This window comes from Trifolium pratense, linkage group LG6 (assembly GCF_020283565.1).
Source record: "Trifolium pratense cultivar HEN17-A07 linkage group LG6, ARS_RC_1.1, whole genome shotgun sequence".
NCBI classification, from domain to species: domain Eukaryota; kingdom Viridiplantae; phylum Streptophyta; class Magnoliopsida; order Fabales; family Fabaceae; genus Trifolium; species Trifolium pratense.
The window spans coordinates 25333158-25352768 of NC_060064.1; the positions used below are offsets into that span (position 1 = coordinate 25333158).

The 19611-nt window shown below is 31.0% G+C and overlaps 2 protein-coding genes across 2 annotated transcripts; both read right to left on the bottom strand.

Moving 5' to 3' along the window:
* Positions 1-12242: 12242 nt before the first annotated feature.
* On the bottom strand, positions 12243-12899 carry LOC123891978 (putative F-box protein At3g16210). Its single transcript, XM_045941836.1, has one exon. The coding sequence runs from the start codon at positions 12897-12899 to the stop codon at positions 12243-12245; it is 657 nt and encodes a 218-aa protein (XP_045797792.1).
* Positions 12900-15004: 2105 nt separating this feature from the next.
* Positions 15005-18394, bottom strand: LOC123888403 (alpha-glucosidase-like). The gene is made up of 5 exons (XM_045937457.1): positions 18137-18394; positions 17197-17906; positions 16870-17100; positions 16122-16768; positions 15005-16024 (listed from the first exon to the last, which is right to left on the bottom strand). Exons 1-5 carry the CDS (start codon positions 18367-18369, stop codon positions 15212-15214), a joined length of 2634 nt encoding a protein of 877 aa, XP_045793413.1. The 5' UTR covers positions 18370-18394; the 3' UTR covers positions 15005-15211.
* Positions 18395-19611: the final 1217 nt, after the last annotated feature.

Below are 19611 nucleotides of genomic sequence, written 5' to 3' on the forward strand. Positions count from 1 at the left end.
ACGGAGATTGGTTATCACTAACAACGGTGAAAACTTCGTACCAATATAATGCTAAAAAAGTAAAAATAATAATACCATCTTTAAACCTTCCTAGCTAAGAGATCCATATTAGACAAACATATATAAATCGTTAAATTGATAATTATTCCCAAACTCACCGAGAAGCACTTAAAATTTAATTGCAATGTTGAACCTAACTTGTTAGGAAGGTATTAATGGAAAAGCTAATTGTATTACTAAATGAGATTGTGGTCCTTTCCTTCTTTACAATAAAGCTGGAGGATCAATGGGACCATATGCCATTACAATGAAATCTGCAAGACATGTTTGTTATTATTATTTAATAATAATGTGGAGGTGCCATCCAGCTGCGATCGATCGATTTCAATGGGAGTTATTTTGCAGTGTACTAGTCCGTATCTGTATAGTGTATATATAGTAGATAGTAATTACCACGCCAAAGTTACTCAATTATTATGGAAGTATCATGTGTCAATGTTGAGTACCCTCTCCATATCATAAATATGTATTAACAAAGAAGAAAAATAATAATCAAGTTATTGAAATCAAGCGGTTAATGAGTTTCACTAAATGTTTGGGAGAATTCGAGTTCGATTCTTAGGTTGAATAATTTTTTGATCAGATTTTACTTATCCGACTAAGTTTATTTAATGATGAGAAATTTAGATAGTATACTACTATATAGGTCTTGAGTACCCTCTCCAAATCATAAAATACGTATAACTAGGGGTGCTCAAATCCAAATCAATCCAAATAAAAACCGTAAACCGATAAAAAAAAACCGAAAATCGCAAAAAACCGAATATTTTTGTATGTGTTTGAATGTCCTTTGTGAAAACCGCCGGATCGGATCGGAGATCAATTTTTCAAAACCGAACTAAATCGCATACATATGTTTTAATATTTATTTATCTTTTTATTAGCATGAATATATATTGCATTAACCTATTTTTTATTCATTTTAAATTTTGTTAATACTATTTGTTAGTTTAATTTAATTAATTTTTCACTTTTTGATATGTTTCAAAATATAATTGACAATTTTTGTAAAAAAAAAAATATAATTGACAATTGTCATTCCAAATTATTAACTTTTAATATATTATATGTTATTTCTTACATCAAACTAAATATTTATTTTGTCAAAAAAGTCAAATTATTATTTTATAGTGGTTTTTATAATATTAATATTTAATTAAAAATTTACATTTTATAATTTGGATGTCCAAAAACCGATCCAAATTAAACCGCATAAAATTGGATTGGATTTTTTTTGTTTGTCATCCAAAACTTAATCGAACCGCAAATAAATTTATTTTTGGATCAGATGAGTTTTTCCCTCAAAACCGATCCAAACCAAACCGCGAACACTCCTACGTATAACATGTTTACTGCCATTTGGAATATTAACTAGAATTTGAAGATTAGTTAAAAATGTGCCTTAACAAAAATATAACAATCTCATTTGTTTGTTCCTACAACCTTCTAATAAAATCACCATTAGTGTTTATATAAAAGAAGAAAAGACAGTTTTATAATTATGGATGTATATATCAACAAATTAAATTTCGTCAAGTTCTTTCTATTAGAATAAAGGGTTTGTGACCAATAATGAATTGGTGTGAATGGTAACAGTCATAATCTCCTTAAGCATGTTGTTTGGGGTTCAATTCCTAACTCATGTGTATAGAGAAAATTTGATGAGCACAAAAGAACCAACTTTGTGTGTCCCACAGATTTCCCGACGGAGATTAGTTATCGCTAACAGCGATGGAAAACTTCGTACCAATATATATCATGATAAAAAATAAAGGGTTTGTGTTATGTGTGTAATATTGCACATATTAAGAAACAAAAGTAGTGATTTTTTTTTTATTGAAAAACAACAATTTTTTGTTAAAAAATTATATATTTAATATAAAATATACATAATTTGCAATACAAACATACTATTTTAAACTTCTTAACATCTCCAAATTTGCACATATAGAAAAATCATAGTATAAAATTAGTTTAGCTCAAAGTCAATGGGTCTCAAATCAAGTTCATCAACCGCCCCAAAATTATTATATTCACCAATGTACTCCCTCTCCATTCCAAATCATATGAAAAAACAACGTGGAGCATTTGGCATATGCGAAATAATATTGTATTTCGAGGAGCTTGTGCTAATGCTTCGTCTTTGTTAGACGAAATTATTTATATTTCATGGTTTTGATTCATAGGCCATTTAAGGAAGAATGTTAATTTAACTTTTTCTGATTGGTGTAGTAATCCCTTAGTTTGTTTTCAACGCACTTAAGACGAATTTGTTCGAATTGTAAGGGTTGAGTACCCCTTGTACTCCTTATAATTCAATTTTGCTTATAAAAAAAATGAAAAAACAAAATCACATTTATTAAGAAAAACTAAAATATCATAATTTGGAGTATACTCTTTTGTGTTTGTTTTAAATAAATTTCATACGAAGATATGAAATTAATTTTCATTAGTTATTGTTTATTTTGAAAAATAGAGACAGGACAAATTAAATGTATTTTGCTTTTAATTTCATGAGAGTGTGTAAAAATAATTCTTGAAAGGGTGAAATAATATAATTTGGGACAAATTAAAGAAATTAATTTTTTTCTTTCTAATAATTTGGGACAAAGGAAGTATTTATGATGATAATGAATATACAAATGATATTTGATTCGTCCCTTATTATAGGATCCTTTGACAAAAATTACTGATATTAAAATAAATTATTAGAATAATAAATTTGTCTTAAAAATGCGTGACTATTACTAAATCATATTTGTGCATAAATGTATTCATTGTTTACTTTTTATATTCTAAGACAAGTTAATCGTATTAATATGGGATATGTATGAAAATAAAATAAAATAAGTATATCTAAAAAATTATAGATGATTTTATATTTAGGGCACATTTCTTTATAAAAGAGTTTTATTGAAATTTTGTTCTTCAAAGGACAGATGTTTTACACGTTGTTTAGGACAATTATATAAGTTGTATGATGTCTGAGAGAATGTGCAGGACAATATGGCACAACAATATAAATAGTAAGGAGAGCAATAAAGAACACAAGCAATTGTTAACACAGCTCAGTGAAACCTACACCTATATTCTAGGGGTTACCAATCCATGAAATTTTTTTTACTATTTCGAATTAATACTTAAGTAACAATTACCTAAAAAGTGTCTCAATTACCTAAAAAGTGTTTTTGAACCATGTCATAAAGAACATTAGAATAAAAATAGAATTCATGAGATTAAGAATAGAGAATAACACTAACTAATACTTCAATGTTCTTGCATGGTTTGTTCTCCTATCCACTTGTTTCTCAAATTCTTTCTTATGCATTGAGATTAGCTTAATTTTGTCTCACCTCTCCGCCCCAGTAAGCCTCCGTTCAAAAATACTTTGTTCCCAAATATTTTTTCTTAAGTGGTAAGAATTTTTTTTGATAATTTCTCTTCCCTTGTCCTTGAATAAAAACTTTAGAACGCGCTGTCCGAAATTATTTTAGTTCAAATTTGGAAACAATTCGGAAAAAACATTCCAAAATTTGTATTCAACACAAAAAACAATTCGAAAAATGTGTTCCGAAATTTTGATTCTAAAGATAAAAGTGGAAATTCAGGACGAAAAAAGATATGAGGAAGAAAATATTTCCTTTCTTTTACTCTTGTATCACCGCCAGCTCAGACCTCCTTGTTCCACTTTCTTTCCCAAGCTCTAACTTTCTATTGGGCCATCATTGCCTAATTTTACTTGGGCTTGTAGTCCTGTTTTTATTAAAAAAAATTCTCTCCCCATCCCGTGTTTATTTTCTACGGCTGTTTTTTTAATTTTGTCTTTAAATAAATATTTCGGAACGCGTTTTTTGAATTTATTTTTCCTTGGAAACTATTATATATTAACTCAAGGAATAAAATGAAAAATAAAATTTACAAGGACTAAAATCAAAATTTTCTATAATTAAAGGGACCACTTTCATATTTAAGTCTTTTATTTTTTATGCAATCAATGTCAAACATCTATCCGATCTATGAATATTATTAACAATGTGTTTGTTTGTAATAATCAATGACAAATACGTGTCTTGTGTTATTTTTATATACCAATGAAGAACATGGTCCATTAGTGTTATATTTGTTTGTATCAAATTATATGGTACTACTCTTATAAAAAAAAAAAAATGGTACTACTTTTTTTTCAAAGAAACTATTAATTTAAACAAATTTCTTTGAGGCTGTATTTTATCGGACAACTCAATTTTTTTTTTTTAGTATATGGATTAAATAAGTTTTTATTCCCTATAAATATTTCAAATTTTATTTTTGTGTTTGGCACGAGCTTAGAGACTAGTATCGTACACATGTCACAACTCATAATTGACTAGTCCAATTAATTAGATTTTGGTACGAGTGTTAAACAGTTGAAGAATCAAATCTCATGTTAATATAAGGCTTTATTCGTTATAGTGTTACTTACGACTTGTGCACAATGCATCATTTGACCAACTGCTTAACCATAGACTTGGCCCTTATACAAATGCTTATAGTATTAGAGCTTATAACATGAGAGCTTATATATCAAAAATTCTTATACTCAATAAACTATTTACGTTTGAATATATATACACTAAAAAGTACTTAATTACATAAATTGAAGTGTTTAGATGCGTCATTACATAAACAATTTTTTATTTAAGATCGAGTAAAAAAGATAAATTTTAAAAAAGATAGGGATACTTTTAACAAGATAAGTGCGAAGAAGAAAAAAAATAACGGTATAAAAATAAGAAAGTAAGTTTAAAATTGACTCAAAAAATATATTTTAAAAAAATATGTTAAAATTGTGTAGAATGGTGTAGGCGAGATTCAAAGTGAGATATTTTTTCATAAGTTCCTTGTTAAGTCTAATGATAAACATATTGTGAGAGCTTATCATAAATATGACATAAATAGCTTATGAAATTGTGATAAACTTTTTTTACTAATTTATTCATTCAAACACTAATACAACGACTTAGTATATCAATAGATAAACTTACATAAACTTAAAATAAGTCAATCCAAATAGGACCTAATTCAATAACATAATTTAGGCAAGTGAAGTTTATACAAGGGAGATTTAGGCAAGTTTTTATATTTATCAGCTAGTTGAAACGTTAATTTTACCGAACACATCAATTAGTTTATCAGCTATATATAAACTATCAATCATCAGCCATCAACCATAAACTATAAGCTATCAGTTAGCTTATTAGCCATCCACTATTTTTGCCAAATAAAATTCGTTGGTTGGAACCTTTTAGACAATAGGAGTATATATACAGCTCTTCAAAACTTTGACACATTAACTCGTGACTATACACGGTAGTAGACTAGTAGTACTCCTCACTAAGATTCATAAATCCTTGATTATTATTCAAGTGTGAACATTTTATTATACATTTAATTTATATATATATTGGTATAATGTTAAAATGGATAATTATGATAGGTTCAAAAATTAATAAATATTATTTATAAATTTATTAGAATTATTTGTCTCAATGATATATCGAAAGTTATGCAAATACGATATGTATCCAAGAATTCACTTAATCGTATTCCAGCTTGCGGGAATCTTAGTAAGCATGATTTTGTTCACTCAAATCCACTACCTAGAGTTCCTAGGAGACACATGCATTAATTAACAATTGAAAATCATATCTTATTGGATTCTTGATCATGCCATGCACTGTTTATTCACAATACCGTCTGGAATTTTTGTTTTATCTAAAAATATTTTCTGTGATGACTAAACTCACATATTTTAAATATGGACAAATAATTTTTTTTTTAAAAAAATCGAATGAATTCAAGCATCTGCATGCAAATCATTATTTATGACAATTATCAATTAGGTTGTACTTGCAAAACATTTTATCTTATTTCTTACCGTGATATGATTAATGGATTGATAATTATAATAGACATATATATGTTAACCTTCTATTCTTACACCAAATGAATTTAATAATGAAAAGTTCGGTCGAAAAGTATTTAAAAATTTGATGAAAGATTGTTACACTCACATAAATCAAATTTGAGTTTTACCAAACAATTTATTCCAAATTTTTTAATCATTTAAGTCGAATCAATATCATTATTATTAACATACGTGTGAACATTAAAAATTGTTTTAATGAATCACTAGTGTTTGCCTCGCCAATCTTTTTAAGCACGACTTTTTTTTTTGAATAAACTAAATTAGCCCACCCAAATTGACGTCAGAGAGAATCGAACCTCAGACCTCAAGAGGAGCACGACTTTTAAAGTTAATTTGCCAAGCTTATAATAACTGTTACACTAATTTTTATAAAGGGTTGATTGTGATGTTACTCATGCTTTAGTTAAATTATTTCAACAAAAAAAACAAGAAAAGAAAAGGACAAAATTGATATGTTGTCTCATGAGGAAGCAATTGTTGGGTCAATTTTTTGTTCCCTTTTTGATGGGTTTGAAATTGAAAGATGAATTGAAGAACTGAACATGTAACTAATTATTTGTTTTAATATTATTTACATTTTTAAATATAAAAGATTAATTAGAGGAAGATAAAAATATATTTTGAGATATAATAAATTCTATATTTTGAGAAACACTTTTGTTTATACCAACAAAATTGAGGTTGCCTTTGCCATGCATTATTGGTCAAAAGGGATATTGTAAAGCTGATAAGATATATCAATGGGAATATGAATATCCCTTATTTGCAGAATACGTTTGACAGTGGCCTTTCAACTGTTTGTTGGACAAAATAGAATAAATGAGGTAACCGTGTATTTCATGTTTTGGGACGCTGTAACAGATATAGACCGTCAAATGCAGAAATTGCCTCCATTGCGGTGTGTTAAAAGTAAGAGATTATACGATTTTTTGTTGCATAAATCAGATATTTTCTGCACGTAATTGCAGAGACTATTCCTTCGAACCTTGTGATAACTTTACTTGGTCGTTTTGAAGGTTACTAATTATTAAACCTGCCCTTAAATATTCTTTCCTGTTTACTATGAAAACATTAGCACTTCGTTAACGAATCTTAAAAACCAAAAAATAAAAGAGATTGCAAAGAAATGTAATGAACATGTTTGAGACTAACATTTTTCATCCAACAATTAGCAAAACAACATTAGTGCTCTAATTATTTTAGTACAAACAATGTATTACATTGAATGCAACAATAGCAACTCAAACTTAAGATGAATTAATTAAGCCAATGTTAATATGGGAATCTCTACTCAATCATCAAAGTAACATAGTGCAATGTGATGAACTTGTTTTTTATCTTTGCTTCGATTGGTTGAGGAACACCGAAAAATTACTATTCAAGAGTTTTAGAGTTCAAATCTTGAAAACTTACATAATCTACTAACATTTGTCTATCTAAAACAAAAAAACAAAACAAAGACTAATTAACATCTCTTTCTTAACAAAACTAATGAACATTTAAAGATACATCTTAAAATCTCAAGCAAGTAGCAACCTTATAACTTAGGAGAATTCAACTAAACTCAACTGAAACTTGGTCTCTCCCTAGTTGAAGAAGAATGTAAGAACTCAATGCAATCTTCAACAGTTTCGGCGCGATGTGAATCAGTAAGGTCCGATATCGAACGCGACCTTATCAAAGTAGATGAAGAAGAAACTTTCCTAGAAGATCTTCTTTTCATAGAAACACTTCTTATAGAACTTGCAACCTTTGTTCCTAGCTTCACTAGAAATTTCAAAGGAGCCAATCTTGATTTTTCTGTGGTTAATTTAAAATTACCATTTCCAATTTCCCTTTTTTTCTTGAGAAAAATTGTTGGTATGTCATTGACATGAGGACTAAAGCATACCCTTTTGCTTTTATTTGACATTTTGAATAATTATAATTTTGAAAGAGGAAAAAAAAGTTTTATTTTTTAGTTTTTGTGTTTGGTTTTGTTAAGGGAAAGAGAATAGAATCTAGTGAGGGGAGAGAGGGGTGTGAAGAGGCAAAATTGGAATGTTTGTTAGGAAGAACAGTTGGATGGGAAGAGTATATATAGATAGATAAATCTATTTGAAGGACAAAAAGCTACAAAGTGAATATGGAAAAAGGATATACTAGGATAAAAATTAATTATGACTTTTTTTCTTAAGTATATATATAGTGTGACAGTTTATTTCAGCATTTATTTTCATTAATTATCTAGAATAACAATTGTTTTTCTTAAAAAAGTTAATATTTTGGTCCCCAACCACAATTGAGGCCACAATATAAATGATTTTAGTTCTCCGTGAATCATATTACATCTGATGTGAGACTTCTTAGTAGATCATCTCACGTACAACACTATTGGGTTTGGTTGGTGTGTGGATATAAATGGTGGGTGGTCTGATAACGGATGGCCCAACGGATCTCGGAGAGGCTCTGATATTATTTTAGAATTGAAAGTTAACTTAACTCAATCCTATAAAACCAACTTGTATGGTGAAGATTATCTCTACTTTATAAACCCATATACATCCTATCTTACATCCGATGTAGAACTTCTTTAACACTCCGCAACAACATCACAACCAAATATCAGTTGCATCGGCCGTCGATATAAAGTTTCGCACGATAATTGCATAGACAACTACAGTGTTTATGGGATATTAAACCAATCTAAAAGCTTAACTTAATCCTGAATAAAGTCACTCACTAACTACTAGTGTTGCTGTTGCATCAATTTTATTTGACCGCAATTTGTTGCAATATTAAAATTTGAACACAATCACAATGGTTAATGCAACCACAATTTAAGACATTCATATTAAGAGTTGAGAAATGAGACAAAGCATGAACAGAAAGAAGATTGTGTGAGTGTTTCTCATAGACCAAGGAAGAAAAAAATAAAGGGTTTGGTCAAAAGACAAAGTGGTAGATGAATGAAGACTTGACAAAGGGACAAAGAGTAAAACAGTTTTGTTTGTAGGAAAAAAGGGAAGTACTGGTAACAGTGAGACAGAAGGGGAGAGGAATTGGTAAACACATCGTTGCTTTTGAGGTGGAATTTTGCAGGGCCATGTCATGCTTTTTGTTACCCATTTGGTTCTGTTTTTCTGAAATCAGAAATCGAGATATCATCAAGGACTGGCCCTTGTTGGTATTCTTGTACAACAAGAGAATATGTAAAGAAGTGAAGAGGGAATCAATTTGAATTGGGTTGTTAATGTGTGTTCGGTTTTGCGGTGATATAAATTGTTTTTGAGTGTTGGTTCTAGTTAAAAGCAAGGTTTTAGTTGACGGTGAGTTGAATGTAAAATAATTTATATTGGTGTAAAAGTAAGTAAAACAATAAACACTAAACACTAGCTAGTGTAGAGGGGAGTTTTACATCGGTTAAAAAATGAGTTTTTACATCGGTTATGCGACCGATAGAAACATACGTGATGTAGTACGTTCAACCCATCTTATGTTAAGTGTACAAATCGATTTTAGCATAAAAAACTGAAATTTCTAACTTCAAGTTAGAAACAACTTTAATAGTGATGTTTGATTGTAGTGTATGCATTCCTTTGTGTCTATTGATTGATTGTGTTAATAGTTTAGGTTTGTATGCGTCTCGTTTGCATTATGTCGTAGAAACCTAAATTAGGGATCTAGTTAAGAGCTCAGGTGAATCACTGATTGTATTTCAGGTGTGCAAGGGAAGGATATCTTAAGAAATGTTAGCATTTCAAGTTCAGGTCAGTATTTGCTCAATATGAGAGAGTGTAAAGTTGGGAAGAATATGTGTACTTTAAAAATGAATGCATGTGGCATATATAGAAAAGTGACTTGCATAACAGTTTTTTGGATTCCACCATATGTGAGTGGAATGAATCACAAATATCTTGCGAAGGAGTCATATATCCGCTATTATTGGTGTATTGTAAGGATATATTGGACTTGTGAATGTGTCATTTATAAGCTATGTATGAAGTTCTATTGAAAACGATACGCCTTAGTAAATATAGAGATGTTAACTGGTTGAAGATGATATGGGCCATTTGGATATTTGGTTCTTTGACTATTCCGAAACACTTTGGTACTTGTTTGATTTGATTGTCCTATCACGGTGAAAAATCACGTCCATCTAAAATATACAACTAGTAGCTTCATGTTCACCGTGCGTTACTTCCCCCTCACCACACACGTTACCAAACCAAACATGCTATTTGTTGATTTTACATGTTTGCCTTTAAAGAAGTTGAATGTTATTATTGGTATGAATTGATTATCTTCCAACTACATCTGTATTAATTGTGTTGACAAGAGTATTGAGTTAATGGAATCAGATCCAAGTATTTTTAGCATTTTGTTGGCCAACCTAGTGAATCATGTAAATCATGTAAATCTATTAAAAAAACATACAAATGAAAGTTCAAATTTGCCCCTCCTAACACCACAATCATCCACTTGTCATTTTACTATTGTAATTAATTTCTTAACACTATGGGAAATAGAAACAGATGAATGTAACGAAAAAATTTCGTTTGCTGTAGAATATTGTAATGAATCAAAAATTTGTAAAAAAGATGTAGAATTTGTTAAAATATTTTTTGCAAAAAAACATATTTGATAGGTAAAGAAGAACAAGAAGAAGAAAAAAAACCGGTATAATGATGATGAAAATAAAAAGTCTTGGAGAGTTTGAAAAAGGCGTTTGGGAAGATTGTTGAAAAAGTGAACAAAGAAAAGAAGAATAAAAAACCGGATGCAGTGATGATGAACTGTGAAAGTAATAAAGAATAAAAAAATGAGAATCCGTCGAAATCTCATAATATGAGGAAAGACGTTTTGTAGTTCAAAATTCATTAAAAAGTCCATCAAAATTCATTAAAATCTTATTTTTTAAACAATCCATCCATCGAAATTAAAATACTTTTGAATACCACAAGACTTTTTTGTAAGTTGTAAAGAGTCTTGATTGAATACCACTAGACTTTTTTAAAGTCTTTTGAAATCCTAATTGAATACCACTAGACTTTTTTTAAGTATTTTAAAATCCTAATTGAATACCACAAAATTTTGTCATCATAATTTTTTTTTTAAATCCATTAAAATCTTAATTGAATACACCCCCTAAAGGAGTCCAATAAGTGTCTTTTTTTTCTTTCTTTCTTTCTCACCACCAGTATGTATTTGGTCTACTGGACCATCTAATCTGGTTTGAGGTCAGTTCTGGCATCAAATGATTTTAGTCATCTCTCGATCGCAGTTGTGGGGATCGAACCATGATCCTACCATCAAGTACAACGCTAATCACCACTGAACCAACTAACGATCGGTAATAAGTGTCTTCGACATCAATAAACAAACAACACACATTTTTCAGTATTTATAGAAGGAAAACAAAAGCCCTAAGGAATAGCACTACATTTTTCAGCATTTATAAGTCATCCAAGTATTTCATCAAATCAAAGCCGTGAAATGCAAATACAAAATGTTAATGCATTTATAACTATCTAATACTTCCCCATTCTTTCATCAAATGGCCGGCACACATTAACACAAAGGACATTAAATCATTACGAAACTACATTTCATTGCAATATAAGTATATAACTAAATTAAAATTTTAGTAGTCGTTCATTGGTGCAAATAAACAACAAAAAGAATTAATTATTCATTCCTCTAATAGGAAGAAAGCTTTTCTTGTACTTCCCTGCAAAAGCATACTCCCCTACTTTAACATCAAGCTCCTCAATCATCTTAGTATATAAATCAATCCAAGCTAGTTTATTATCTTTCTTTTTGAAGAAGATTATATTGCTCAAATTTCCAACTCCGATGCAACAGTGTGTGAAAGGTAAGCGCGTAATAGTAAAAAGTTTAGTCCACGATTCTCTTACGCCGAATTCCCCCAAAATTGATATGTGAATTGTATACTTCTTTTTTGAGATCAATACAATTGACTCATTTAAAAGCACCAATTGTCTCTCCGCAAATATAAAAGGACAACTAGCAACCAAATATGAGGGCATGGGTGTTGTAAACAACTGCTCAATGCTAAAGTTAAAAGACACCAAACATTCTTCAAAATTACGTGAATCATCAGTTCCAGCCCACCAATGACAAACTCCATTTGTGTACACTCCGATTCGGCGATTTAGAGTATAGCAATAACGATTTGGTATATTGACATCAAGCTTCTTCCAAGAGTTACTTCTTATATCTCCCAGAATGTTTCATATGGTGATCTACCTTCATCTACAATCTCTTCATAATCTTCAACTATGATATTTGAATCTATAAATCGAATAACTTTATAGTCATTTGTTATATGATCATAACCAAATCCATGAAGTTCATAATAAGGGTGTCCATGGGGTGGTACATATACAAAAGGGCTGCGAGGAATGACGCTGAATTCAAGAGTAGTTGGGTTCCAAAGTACAAGTCGTCTTCCGAATCCTTGATTGAGACAAAGAATGCCATTAATACTAACAATGCCCATAATATAAATATCACAATCATCCTTTTGAAATGGAGGTGGCCAATCTACTTTGATCCTATCTTCAAACCTCTGGCCAGGGACCAAATAAAACTCATAACGGTATTCGCCGTAATAATAATCTCCTTGTCTCTCACCATTTTGTAGGACGAGATATGTATCATCATAATGGTTACTATTAGATATGAATTTTTTGCGGTATATGGTCATGAAATAAGAGTTTTGAAATAGAGTCGCCCATGATTTGCATACACATTCAAATCTTTTCAATGATTTTAGAGGCAATTTTGAGAGAATAAAAAGTATGATATCTGGATGTAGATAATTTCTAACCTTGTTACTTGTCGTCACAGCAGCTTTTGTTTCTTCCATCTTCATATCAATTTGCAATAGATAGAGGTCTGCCCTAGTTATTGGTTGATCTCCAATGACCGTTCAAGCTACGAAAAGAATATGAGAAACCTACCTACCAAATTTCTGGAATCCAGATAAATAATTTGGAATCCACCAAACCCTAGAATCCACTATAAAGAGAAAATCTCTCTAATTTATTCAATCAAAAAGTGTGTATCAAGCCTACCCTAATTTAGCTTAAATAGCAAGGAAAATAAAATAACAAATCTTGATAATAAAAAAAAAATAACAAATCTAGATAAAATCGAATCTGCATATAAACATAATATGTGTAGCAAAGAATTCACCAGGTATAAAACTATTATAAGATCAGAAAAGAAATCCAGTAGTAATCACTTTGTAGGCTAAAAAAAAAACTTTAGTAATATATTAATATCTCATCATTTTATTAAAAAAAAATACTAATATCTCATCAAATTTTGTTTCTATTCTTTTCAAACGGGGTTTGTTTCTATTTTTTTCAAACGGGTTTGTTTCCTTTCTATTTTTTGATACATATTTCTCTGTTAAAAAAAAAAAAAAAAAACCTCTCCATATACTACGTAGATTACCTTGATCTTCCAACTAAATATCTCATTTTCTATTTTATGTCACATGTCTATCCCTCGTTTATTCTAAATTGTTTTTATTTAATGTGACACATCATGTATTTTTAATTATCATACATAATATGTCGGTATATTGTTGGACACATGTATAAAATAACTTTAGACTGACGGTGCATATAAATTAAATTTTTTTTTTATGTATTTTATTTTATTTGAGAAATCTTTATGTGATGTGTTGTCAAAGTTTGACTGGAAGGACCAAATACTATTTTTTGGTCACGGGAGTATGCAAGAGTTTCTCTACATGTGCCTACTTTTTTATAATTTTTGCATGGACATATTTTTATTATGCGTGCCTACTTTTTATTTCTTGGATACGATAGATGTTTGACATTGATACATAAAAGATAAATTATTTTAAAAAATGAATGAATTAAATATGATTTTTTATTATTTTTGCGCTGAAATGTTTTTAATTTTTTCAACGATCATCTTTAATACATTGTAGAAATCTCTCTTGCAAAAAGGTTAATTTTTTTATTTAAGGATGAATTAAATTTGAATTTTTATGAATAACACTAATATTACTACTCCATCTATTTCAAAATAATAGAAAAACAGTTTTCGATCATATTATCATACACCGGACAATAATCTTTATAATGATGAATAATTTTATAACGGGACTAATTTCGTATTATATAATACTCGACCTATGATAAAAAAAATATTGCGGCCACGGCGCGACCCGTGCGTACACATGGGTATTTTGCTAGTATAGTATAAGATGTAGAATTCAAAACTCCAATATTTAAGTGGATTAATGAACCAAATGAAATTGATCATTAGATTGGTTTCATAATTATGCAGAAAAATATGTGTGAATCTGAACATCATAAAAATGTGTGCATCTGAACATCATGTCTATGTTTCATAACAATACATGCAGAAAAATGTGTACATCTGAGCATAATGAAGGGGAACCCTCTAACTTATATTTATTTTTATTTATGTGTACATATACATGTCTATGTTTCACTTTGATTAAGATGTTGTTACTTGAACTTTTCCCAAACCCTTGTTTATGTATTCATAGCAAAGGCAAATGTAGAATGAAGCCAAAGGTTTTATGCATAGACACTACTAGTAGCAATGGCATGGACCTCTCATTTCCTTTTCAAAGTGCTATCATTTACTTTGGCCTCAAAGGTTATTTCAAAGAAAAGAAAGAAAAAAACTTTTATATATTTTGCTTCTTCTCATTGTTTGGTTGAACTCTTACAAGAACTATTGAATTCCTATTAAATTAACTTCACAAACTAGAACTAATAGCTTATGCTTAATCAAATGAACAATACTTGAAAAGGTCGAATAACAGTAATAATAATTTGGTTGAATAAACGAGATTGCGAGAAGAAGAGAAGTACAAATGCACAAAGATGAGGGAGTAGTACGAGATGCGCGCAGTCTAGAAGAGAAGTTGATGATGATAAGTACGCAGATAAAATAAGAATTAGTGAGGAAAATAATAGTAAAGTGGAGAACAATAGTTTAACACGGTTGAACATAACATTAATTAGAATTAGAAGGTACATTTAAAAAATAAGCGATCAAAGTTACATCGAAAACTAAAATCTGACTAACAAATTTTTATCAATCTGACAGGTACTGTCTCTAATGCAGGCAGGGAGTAACAATTTATTTCTGTTACAAAAAATGACATTACACAATTGGCTTCTCAATCTTAAATTGCTCTCCAATAAGCTGTGTCAAATTTGCAACTTCTTTGATATCAAAATGAGATGAGTTAGAGTTACCACTCTTAGGTATTCCCAAGAAAGTTACCTTTTCAATAATCCATTTTTTATCCAAAGCAAATTTTGCATTAGTAACATTGGAACTAACAGAAACAGTATTGTTATGCAATTCACCATAGAATTCAACAAGTGTCCATTGCCCTTCAGGTCCTCTTAAATTCAAAGACTCGCCATCATCCAAATAAACTCTTCCATAACTATTTCCATTGCTACCAAAAGCAACCAATAGTTCGAATGGCGTGTTACGCGCCGCTTCTGTTGTCATTGCTTCACCTTGTAAGGGTAAAATGTTACCTTCACCAAGATGCACATTTATGTGATCAGCTGGTGCATCAAGTGTGACATATTTTCCCGTTTCCGCAACCACGGAATTCGTGAGATTGAAGAGATCAAACCAATTTCCTTTAGGAAAGTATGCATCAACGGTTACCGCACCGGCCACTACCACAGGTGAGACTAGAACACCTCTGCCTATTAGAAACTGTGAGCTTATTTCATATGTATTAGTATCCTTGGGGAATGAAAAGAAAAGTGGTCGCGCAATTGGTGTCCCTTTTTGATTTGATTGGTACATTTGTGTGTAGAAATGTGGAAGAAGGCGGTAACGAAGGCCGAGCACTTTTCGAGCTGATGCTGCAACTGAATCCCAAAGGTAAAGCTCTTGCCTGTTGGAATTTTTATCTGAATGATCTCTTGAAAACGGGTAAAAGGCCCCCAACTACATTGTAGAAATTAAAAGTATCAAAAACCAGTTTGGATAATCAATTTAATTAAGCGCTTATAACATAAATACTTATCATATAAGTGTTTGTTACCTGGATCCAACGCTGACAAAGTTCTTCATTTGTGTTTCCTTGGAAGCCACAGATATCTGCTCCAACCATAGGAACACCAAAGAGGCCAAAGCTCAATATTGTTGGGATTGAGTATCCTAAGTCATTAAATGAAGCAGCATTATCTCCTGTCCAATGAGCCGTATACTTGCCGGAGCCGACAAAAGTTGATCTACTCAAAACGAACGGCCTTTTACCAAATAAATCCACTAAGGCCTTGTTAGTCGCTTTGGCTTCATAGAATCCAAACAAATTGTGAGCATCATACTCAGTGATGTTACCATAATGGTAAGCTGTTGGTGGAACTGTTCTTTCGATAATCGGCCGTTGACCTCCTGTACTATGAATTTTGTAAGGAGGATTATCAAGTTTAGATGCAGGATCGGAACTAGAAGTTATGAAACTTGCTATCTCATTCATGTCAAGCCAAAGACCATCGTAATCAAGAATATCTTTAAATAACTTGATTTCTTCACTCCACCATTTTTGGCTATTAGGATTAATAAAATCAGGAAAGTAAACTTCACCAGGCCAAACTTTACCAAGATAATTGGTTCCATTTCTCTTTATGTAAATATCGGCTTTCAAACCTCTATTGAAGGTTTCATATGTACTATTTGTACCGATACCTGCAGACAAAATTTGCCTCAAATCAATGACATATCATAGATGAATGAAACATTAAGATAGCTCTAATAGAGAAAGATACTTTTGTGTCAGAATTAGGTACCTGGATCCACGATAACGACATATTTCTGACCGTTTTTGTGAAGAGTATCAACAAAAGTTTTCATCTTATCTTGTGGAAAATTAACAGGATCAAGTGTGAAAACTTTATATGCATCCATGTAATCAATATCTGTCCACATAACTTCAAGTGGTATACTAGCTTTTGCATAGTTGGCTACCACTTCTGTCAGATCATTTACATCTTTGTAGCCATATCTACACTGTTGAAAACCTGTTTTAAGTAACAATGATATGTGGATTAGCATGCATATATAGGAATTTGATGATATAATGATTGAATCAACAACATCATTAGAAATACACTTACCGAAAGACCAATAAGGCATAGGAGCAGGCCTACCGATGAATTCAGTATACTGATCCAAAACCGATTCAGGAGCTGATCCGGCGAAAACATACAAATCAAAAATACCACCGATCACCTTATAAGTAATACGATCACCGGTGTAATTAACATCCATTCCATTACTATTAAGAAGCAAAACACCATGTGTAGTTCCATTTTTGAATATTCCATCAGATGAAGTAGTTTTTCTCACATCCAAATAAAAAGGGTGAGCGCCATAAGTGTTCATATCAACATTGGAACTACCAACATCTTCATTCCAAAGGGTCAAAACTTGGTTTGGTTGTATCTTGAAAGATTTCTTTGTATGCTCCCCAATACCATACAGAGAAGATCTGTTTGCAGGTAGAGAGGAAGAAAGTTGCAAGTACTGATCTTTAAACACGAGAAAAGTTTCGGGGTTAGAGTTATCTGGTAGAGTGTTAAAGATTATATCTTTCGAGTATTTTCGTGTGATGGTGAAACCAAATGGGGTTGTGCTGTGGAGTGTGAAGACAAGGCTTGAACTTGGATGTGTGATTGTGTGTTCTGTTGTGTTTTGAGTATCTTGTGGTAAGAAAAAAGAGTGAGATTGAGATGATGATTTTCTTGGAATCACTTCTTGTGGAATTTCCCATCTTTGATTCTTTGAATCAGTGATTCTTACTCTTAATCTATCCTTAGTCTCAAAACTGCAACAATTCAAAGATCAAAATTTAGTTAGTTTTTTCTTTCTTTGAAAAAAATAATAATTGAATTATGAAGCACAGACACATAAACGGACACCAGACGCGATACGGACCATGTAATTATAAGTGTCGGTGTCAGACACCGCTTCATAGCTGGCAAGAAATATATGGATAAACATAACCAAGAAAAAACAAAAAACTATGATTGGTTGTTGAGGTAGTTAGTTAGTTACCTGGCAGTGAGTGTGAGGAGTGGAATGTCAGGTCCATAAACATCGGAAGAATTGATGAGTTTAAGGTCAGCAGTCAAAGATTTTCCTGTTGGATCAGTGTTTACTGTTGTGACAGTGTAGCCATAACCAACTTGTCCATTTGGTATATCATCTGCAACAGTTTGGGATAAAATGACACCAAAAGTAATGAAACAGAAAGGTAATAGTAGTAGTGAAGTTTTTCTAGTAACCATTTTGTTTGTGCTGATTATGTGTTTGTTTGATAGAAAACGATTATGTGAATATCAATTTATAGTAAAAATGAAAGAATGATGGAGACAAGTCATGTTGACTAGGAGATAAGATAAGTTACAATAGTCATTAGTAAGGATTTTAATAAGGATTAAGGACTATAATAATACCTTCCTATAATATTTGTCTTATCGGTGTACTACTTTGCTCTAAAGGTGTCAGCAGGGTAACCGATCGTTAGTTGATTTAGTGATGATTGACGCTGAATTTGGTAAGGAAGACCGCGATTTGATTAACCCTCAAACCAGATTCAACTGGTGGTGAAAAAACAAAAAAAGTGTATGCAGAGTTAAAAAGAGCATCTTCTAAAAATGTATTCCTTTCGTATTGAATTATCATTACTAGCAATAACATATATATGGTCAAGGACATTTTATTGTACATCAATGTCATTAACATGATTTCTTTTTTTTTTTGAACGTCATTAACAAGATTTTTATTGTGCTTAAAAGTGATTAACTTGACATTGTAGCCTGACTATATGTTTCTTCGTCAAAATCAATCGACATGTTTCGTGAGCTTAACTCAGTTGATGCATTATATATGCAAGGGTCGGGCTCGAATCCCGATTATCCCAATTATCTATTTTAATGGTAGAATTTCTAGCCGCCGACTACTTATAAAAAAAATACATTATTATTTGGCAAATACTAATTGATTATATGTTTTTCATATACTCTCTCTGTCCCAAAATATAAAGGGAAAATTTGTCAACACTAGTACAGAAAGGGGTTTTAACTACTAGTAAAAATGACTTTTTACGTCGGTTGGTGACCCGTCGTAAACACCATCGTCGTTGTAAATATGGGGATTCCACGTCGGTTTGTTTTTTACCCGACGTGATATCCTGATTTTTGCATTAACTTTTATTTAAAATAATGGGGATTCCACGTCTGTTTTTCCATTTCCCCGTAGTGAAATATGGAGTTTTCACGTCTGTTTGTTTTTCACTTCTGATATTTAGATATCAGTAGTAGAATCCCTTATTCTAAAGTCTTTTTTCTAGTAGTGCAAACAAGGTTTATGTATCTAGTCAAAATTTTTAACCAAATATATCAAAAAAAATTGACCAATTTTCCCTTATGTTTTGGAACGGAGGGAGTATATGTGGCCCAATATACGTACACAAATTACAAACATTTTTATTTTATAATAAAAAATTACAAACATTTTAGTGTGACCAC